The sequence below is a fragment of the Octopus bimaculoides genome, chromosome 18 (assembly GCF_046866305.1).
Source record: "Octopus bimaculoides isolate indiv1 chromosome 18, ASM4686630v1, whole genome shotgun sequence".
NCBI lineage: Eukaryota > Metazoa > Mollusca > Cephalopoda > Octopoda > Octopodidae > Octopus > Octopus bimaculoides.
In genome coordinates, this window is record NC_142945.1 from 10,702,795 (window position 1) to 10,710,549 (window position 7,755).

A 7,755-nucleotide genomic window follows, 5' to 3' on the forward strand; every position below is an offset into this window, starting at 1 on the left:
CAAAACAATTTGAAGAACAAGAACCTAGTCTAGTGCTCTGATCGGTTACTTCTCTTCCTACCACTCTCTCTCTCAGGTTTAGAAACATTGAAATGTCTCCTCTGAGCCCTTCTCCTCCTCCTTCCATTCCTCTCCTTTCTCTCTGTTCTGTCTTCATCTTATTTAAAACAATGTCATTCTCATCTTGACTAAAGTTTTTCTTTTGTTCTTCAGCTTTTATCAAGAATATTTCTTTTTAGTTTTTTTTTTTTGTAGATTTCTAGAAAGAAGGTACATACATATATATATAAAAATTCCATGTGCATAAACAGGATTTTATCCTTGTATCTAGAGCTTTTGTGCTATGGACTTTACAGTTAACCATACTCATCAGTGCGGAGGCGCAATGGCCCAGTGGGTAGGGCAGCGAACACGTGGTCGGAGGATCGCGATTTCGATTCCCAGACCGGGCGTTGTGTGTGTTTATTGAGCGAAAACACCTAAAGCTCCACGAGGCTCCGGCAGGGGGGGGGCCCACCTCTGTTGTACTCTTTCACCCCAACTTTCTCTCACTCTTTCTTCCTGTTTCTTGGGTAATGCTGCGATGGACTGGCGCTCCGTCCAGCTGGGGGGAACACATACGCCATAGAAACCGGGAAACTGGGCCCATGAGCCTGACTAGGCTTTAAAAGGGCACATAACAAAAAATACTCATCAGTGTTTGTATGTTAGGTCAGGTATGGGGGCATATGTCATTGCAGGGCACTGCTGCGTCCATCATTTGTTTGTATTTTCTTGTGTTGTCCTGATAGACCTTCTGAGCTGTGTCCCAGTCGGTCTGCATTTCCACGAGATATTTCCTTATCCACTGTGGCCATGTGGCATGCGGTCAACTAACACTGTCTAGGATCACCTGAACTCCTTTGGTACCAAGATACTTCACAAGATTATGGGTTACCATTGGTCAGATTTTTTTATCCAACCAATCCCTATACTCAGAAACTGGGATGTGTCCTGTTACTTGAGTGATTTTGAAGCGTCAGCTCAAACTGTTTCGTCTTGTTGCTCATATTTTTTCTGCAATATGGACACATATTTATTTGAGTTTATCATACCCTCACATTCCACCAGCTCTGATCAACCATTGCTCCAAATTGTTCCCCAGACCATCACAGAATAGCTGCTGTATTTCATTGCTGGTTGCAATCTTTTCACATCAAATTCTTGGTCACAGAGTCTCCAGACCCACACTCAACTTATTAGAGAATATGACAGTGTCCCAAAATGCTCATGGCCTCTCCACCATCTCACTGGCCCAATCTTGATATTGGCTGGTTGAAGAAGTGGCTTCCTTCTTCCTGCTCTGCCATAGTAACCAAGTTTATGGAGAAACCTGACAGCTGTTCTGGGACTGACATCAACTTGCTCTGCTATGTCAGAGACCTTGCAACGAGGATTATCCTCCACACTTCTCATAACAAAGAGAAGGGTCCTGTCAGAGGGCCCTGGTTGATCTGGACAACGTGATGTGGACTCCTTCCCCACTCTGGGGAATTGCACAGTCACTTTATTAACTGTAGAAAGTGGGGTCCCATGGTTTTCTGCGATTTTGTTATGTCCACCTTCAGAATGACCCATAATACGGCCTCTTTGAAATTCAGTCAGTTTCAAGGCTTCTTTTGTACATGGCATGATGAAACAGCCACATGTAGAACCTGAAACATAAAAATGTCAATTAATAAGAAATATAAACCTTTACAAGATAGAATAAACAGAAAACGATGTTTTATGGGGTGTCTATTTACTTCTAACATGTGTGTGTATGAATGAATTAAATATATATATATGAATGTACCTATATATATATATATATATATATATATATATATAAATGAATTAAAATTGTGTCCCCTACTACAATATAACCATGCTTTCTTTTCAGCTGCCTCATTTATCACCTTACATAAGATTCTGCAGTTGCCAGTTAAATGCAGGGTCTCTTTTGCAACGGAAAACAGAAGATGTTCCAGAATTTGTTGAAGTTCATAAAGTAAGCACCAACATTTGTGTTAGTTCATCATCACCATCACCATCATCATTACCATACTCATCATCATCAATATCATCATCATCATCATCACCGTCATCATCGTTGCCGTTTTAATGTTCTCTTTTCCATGTTTGTATTGTTTGGATGCAGTTTACTGATACAGATTTTCTATGACTGGATGCCTTCCTCTTGCCAACCCTTACCTGTTTCCAAGGAAGGTAACATTTCCTAATGGTCAGATAGGTTTTCATGGAAGAACTTTATGCATTATTTCTTAATCCTTTACTTACTCTCACTACTCCTCAATTATGTTTGAATTATGAATTACACACTCTAAAGTGATACTACATGTTTTGCTTCTTCATTTTGTCTTTCTAAAATGCACCCATACACACACACACATTTGCCACACCACTGTTAAGGTTTTATGTGCATAAGCAGTTGCAGCATTCAATAAATATTAAGTATTCATTGATTCCTGCTTCTCACTACATCTATTAACTGTTTTGTTTCTCTTTGTGTTTTTGTTGTTAACAGCAATGTGTCACAGATCCTCGATGTCAAGGAATGCCATTAAGTAGTTTCCTTCTGAAACCCATGCAGCGAATAACTCGGTATCCCCTTCTCCTTAAAAAGGTAAGTCATCATCTTAACGAGGCAGCCAGTTTATTTACCTGTCAGGTCAAGGCTGGAATGTGTCTTCTTTTTTTTTTTTTTTTTGCATGGTTTAATTCAGGAAGAAGAGATAATGCACATCACTTTTACTGCACCAAACTTTTAAAATAAGTACTGGGGCTGCTTGTATTTTTAGGGGATGATAAAGAACGGTACTAACCCTGAGTTTGGATTGGTGCTTTTTTAGAGGGAACAATGCAGTTTTGAACTAAACTCCATATCCACACAACTATACCTGTTAAGGTGGTGCCCCAGCAGGGCAGTCCAATGATTGAAGCAAGTAAAAAATAAAAGAATCTGCTAGATTCTTCCTTCCCTCAAAACATTTAATGTCCTGTGTCTGTGTTAAAAGAACCCTGTATCATAGCTTCCCTAACTCATGGTCCTTTGTTTATCCACCCCTCAGCCTCACCCGTTTTGGTAGATTGCCTCCTCATACCTTCATTCTCCTTCCTGTACAATCTTGCAAGCCAAACCCACCCACTACTCACCTTGCGCTTTGTGGGGCCCCCTAGCACCTCATCATCATCATCATCATCATCCAGTGTTTTAAATCCGGGTTTTGTCCCCAATTAACAGGGGTGGCCAGATCTACCTCAATGCCATAGCAACCACCCTCACACCATCTTGACATCTTGCTCAGTTTTGGGGTGTCCTCCTTTTTCTATCTCTTGCAGTTCCTACTGATCGTTTTCTCTTTCTCTCTCTCCACTTTCCCCTACTAAATCTGAGTAGCCATATTGATCCCTCTACAAGAACCTGCTCTGCTCCCCCAGCTTCTCATAGAAGCATGGAGCTGACTTGCTTACCTTGCCCAGGGTTTGTAGTCCTGCAAGCTGCATGGTGACATCAATAGTGCAGGTGGCATAGAAAAAGCACCCAGTCCGTGCTATAAAGTGGCTGGTGTTAAAAAGTGTGACCAGCTGTAGAAACCACGCCAAAGCATATACTGGAGCACAATGTGGTCCTTGGACGCATTGAATCCTGTCAAAGTGTTCAATCTATGTTAGCATGAAATATGGACATTTCATGATGATACTAGAGATTATACATTGTCTAATCATGTCTAATGTTTTTTTATTGTTTTGATTAGATTTTGAAACACACCCCAGAAGATCACCCTGACCATTTGCATCTGGTCGATGCCTTAGCAAAAGCTGAAGAACTATGTAGCCAAGTGAATGAAGGAGTGCGAGAGAAGGAAAACTCCAACGATCTAGAATGGATCCAGCAGAATGTACTCTGTGAAGGTCTGGATGAAGTACGTACTTTCACCTCATTTCAGTCTTTTTTCTTTTAATTTTACAGTAAGTCACTTAACATGGGAGGAAGGGAATCCAGTTTGAAACGGTGTAAGTTCATGCAGTGGTCTATGTGGCTCAGCAATAAGCTCACCCTAATGTTCTGAGTTCAATGTTTGTTTTGACTCTTTATGATGTCAGTTCAAATCCCACCAAAGTCAATTTTGCATCTTATCCTTCCAGAGTTGATAAAGTACCAGTCGAGTATTGGGGTCAATAAAATTAATTAACCCTGCTATCAAAAATTGCTTGCCTTGTGCTTATGTTAGAGACAATTATTATTATTATTATCATCATCCAAAAGGACTGGTGGCACGTAAAAGCACCCACTACACTCTCTGAGTGGTTGACATTAGGAAGGGCATCCAGCTGTAGAAACTCTGCCAGATCAGATTGGAGCCTGGTGCAACCATCTGGTTTCACCAGTCCTCAGTCAAATCGTCCAACCCATGCTAGCATGGAAAGCGGACGTTAAACGATGATGATGATATAATTCATAATATCTACGAGACAGGAACGATATCTTGTATGCTTTATCTTATTAGCTTCTTTATCTAATCTTATCAGTTATTTAGCAAACTTATTTGATACTCTGTTTTTTCTATCATTATTTTGTTTTTTTCTTTTGATACTTTATCCATTTCCTTGTTGAAGATATTCTTCGTCCAATGCAAATTTCACTGAAGAGTACTTGAAGCATTATTTATAGTCTTAAAAACATTAAACCTGTTTATATTGCTGGCCAGTTCTTAGACCCACCTGCAGTAGTATTATCTCTCTCTCTCTTTCCTTTCTTTCTTTCTTTCTTTCTTTCTTTCTTTTTTCTTTCTTCCTTTCTTTTTTTCTTTCTTCTTTATTTCTTTCTTTCTTTCTTCCTTTCTTTCTTTCTTCCTTCCTTTCTTTATTTCTATCTTCTTTCTTTCTTTCTTTTTTCTTTCTTTCTTTCTTTCTTTCTTTCTTTCTTTCTTTGCTTGCTTCCTTTCTTTTCTTCCTTTCCGTTCTTTTTTCTTTCTTTTTCTTCCTTTGCATGCTTCCTTTCTTTCATTCCTTTCCTTCCTTCTTTTCTTTCTTTCTTTCTTTTCCTTCCTTCCTTCCTTCCTTCCTTCCTATATATATATATATGCGCACATGCACATATACACTTACTTACACACATGCATGTATATATGTGTGTCTATGTAGGATAAGAGAGAGAGGAGAAAAAGAGAAAATTAGACAAATCTACACACAAACGCACTCTCTCTTTCTCTCTCTCACACACACACACACACACACATGTTTATATTATTGTTCCTCACTTGTTCCTCAATATCAACTTTTAATAAGTTGGATTCTCGTCTTTATAACTTCCAATGTTTCTTTTCTTTTGCAGAAATTAACTTTTAATTCTGTCACCAATTGTCTGGGACCAAGAAAATTCTTACACTCTGGTACTTTATACAAGGTAAGCACTCTGATGTTAACTTCTCTGACTTAGCTTTGTAAATGTGTGTGTGTGTGTGTATGTGCATATGTCCGTGTATGCATATTTTATGTGTGTGTGTGTATGTATGTGGTTGATATTAGGAAGGGCATCCAGTCATAAAAACCATATGAAAACAGACACAGAAGTATGGTGCAGTCTTTTGCCCGGCCACTCCTGTCAAACTGTCCACACATGCCAGCATGGAAGGCGGACATTAAATGATGATGATGACGATGATGATATATGGAGTGGCTGTGTGGTAAGTAGCTTGCTTACCAACCACATGGTACCGAGTTTAGTCCCACTGTGTCTTTTACTATAGCCTCGGGCTGACCAAAGCCTTGTGAGTGGATTTGGTAGACAGAAACTGAAAGAAGCCCGTCATATATATATATATATACATATATATATATATATATATATATATATATATATATACGTATATGTTTGTATGTCTATGTTTGTCCCCCCAACATCGCTTGACAACCGATGCTGGTGTGTTTATGTCCCTGTAACTTAGTGGTTCGGCAAGAGAGACCGATAGAATAAGTACTAGGCTTACAAAGAATAAGCTCTGGGGTCGATTTGCTCGACTAAAAGGTGGTGCTCCAGCGTGGCCGCAGTCAAATGACTGAAACAAGTAAAAGAGTAAAGAGAGAGATGCAGCACAGAATTTTGTCAGTGAAGAGGTCGTGGTCTCAAAGCACCGAAAATATTTTGGCAAATTAAATTTAAATGTTAAAGTGACTCTAACAGTTTTTGCGTGTTTCTTAAATGGCTTATAAACACCTTCCATGCTGCAATTATTCATATATATATATATATATATATATATATATATATATATATATATATCATCAACATCATTATTTAATGTACCCTTTTCCATACTGGCATAGGTTGGCTGTTGAACATGAACAGACAAGCCTGAAGGCTGCCCCATGTTCCAATGTTTGCTTTTGGTGTGGTTATTATGGTTGGATGCTCCTCCTAGTGTCCACCATGTCACAGAATGTACTAGGTGCTTTTTTTGTTTTTGTGGCACCAGCACCGGTGAAGCCACCAAGTTACCTGCAAGATAAACCCCCCGCTCAACTGAGTATGATAGGTAGGAAGGAGCAAGTGTTTTGCTGAAGAGGTGAACGCATGGCTTGCTCATCTGGGATGGGAGAGAGGAAGGGTGAGATGTTAGGTCAAAGCACAAGGTGAATGTGAGAAACAGACTATATATATAGAGAGAGAGAGCATGAGAGAAAGACAAACAGAGAGATGTTTGCCTGTGTACACATGAATGCTTTTGTAATGATACATTGACACAAACCTCGCTGTGGCTTTTTCAGGCTAAGAGCAACAAGGAGCTGGTTGGTTTCCTCTTCAATGATTTCCTACTACTTGCACAACCGCAAGGATCCAGTCGCAATAGCTTTACCTTCAACATCAAGTCAAAAGCACAGTTTCGTATGTACAAAATGGTAAGGAAAGCTACTTTCTTAAATATTTGAGGAATTTCTTTTTTTTTTTTTTTGTTAAACTTGTATTTTTGACATTTTATAATGATTTTTTTTCCATTCAGACAGTTGATAATTTTACCCTTCTTAGTACCATTTCTACCATGAATAATTTCATTTACATTATTTGGAATAATACAAGAACTGCCTGACTGAGGCAGTGATGGTGGTGGTGGTGGCAGTGGCCGAGGATTTGCAAATTTAGTAGAGTATTGGACAAAACATTTTGCAGTTATTTAAATTTATCGTAATTTATGGCATATAAGAAATGTCTCAAAAAAAATCATCCTAGGTCCTCAATGTGAAGTTGGGCCTCTCATAAGCTTTAATGCATTAATTTTTTTTTCTCCTGAATATGAGTTGCTGAAACATAATTGACTGACTCCATCCTTTGTCTGTCCCTTTTATCCTCCTGCTCAGATATCAGAGAAAATATAATTGACTGCCTCCATCCTTTGAATCTCTGGCCTTGTGCCTATGTCAAATATAATTATTTTTAACAATATAATCACTTTTATTCAATTAGTATTTCTGTTAACTTTGTTGTTATGTTAGCTTTTACCATCTATTTTTTTATGTTATTGTTCAGGTAAAGTTCACTTAGTGCTTTCATTAATTGCCGTACATCATTTCGTGACCTTTTTATATTAAATAAATTATTTCTAGTCCTACCGTTCTTTTTGTAAATAATTTCCTCTGTTTAAGATTAAAGTGACTGTTTAGTCTTGGAGTTAGGAAATTAACTTCTAAAGGCTCGACTGTTTGAAAGTTTGATAA

General features: G+C 38.5%; 1 protein-coding gene across 15 annotated transcripts in view; it reads left to right on the forward strand.

The window, feature by feature from the left end:
• The window catches only part of LOC106874748 (intersectin-1), a 254,063-nt gene that overhangs the window by 214,682 nt on the left and 31,626 nt on the right, over nucleotides 1-7,755 (forward strand). For all 15 annotated transcript variants that reach the window (XM_089365718.1, XM_089365722.1, XM_089365714.1 and 12 more), the window contains 5 exons: nucleotides 1,922-2,029; nucleotides 2,567-2,665; nucleotides 3,798-3,965; nucleotides 5,378-5,449; nucleotides 6,811-6,942. In XM_089365718.1, coding sequence (XP_089221844.1) covers nucleotides 1,922-2,029; nucleotides 2,567-2,665; nucleotides 3,798-3,965; nucleotides 5,378-5,449; nucleotides 6,811-6,942 — 579 coding nt within the window. The remainder of the gene's footprint in view (nucleotides 1-1,921; nucleotides 2,030-2,566; nucleotides 2,666-3,797; nucleotides 3,966-5,377; nucleotides 5,450-6,810; nucleotides 6,943-7,755) is intronic.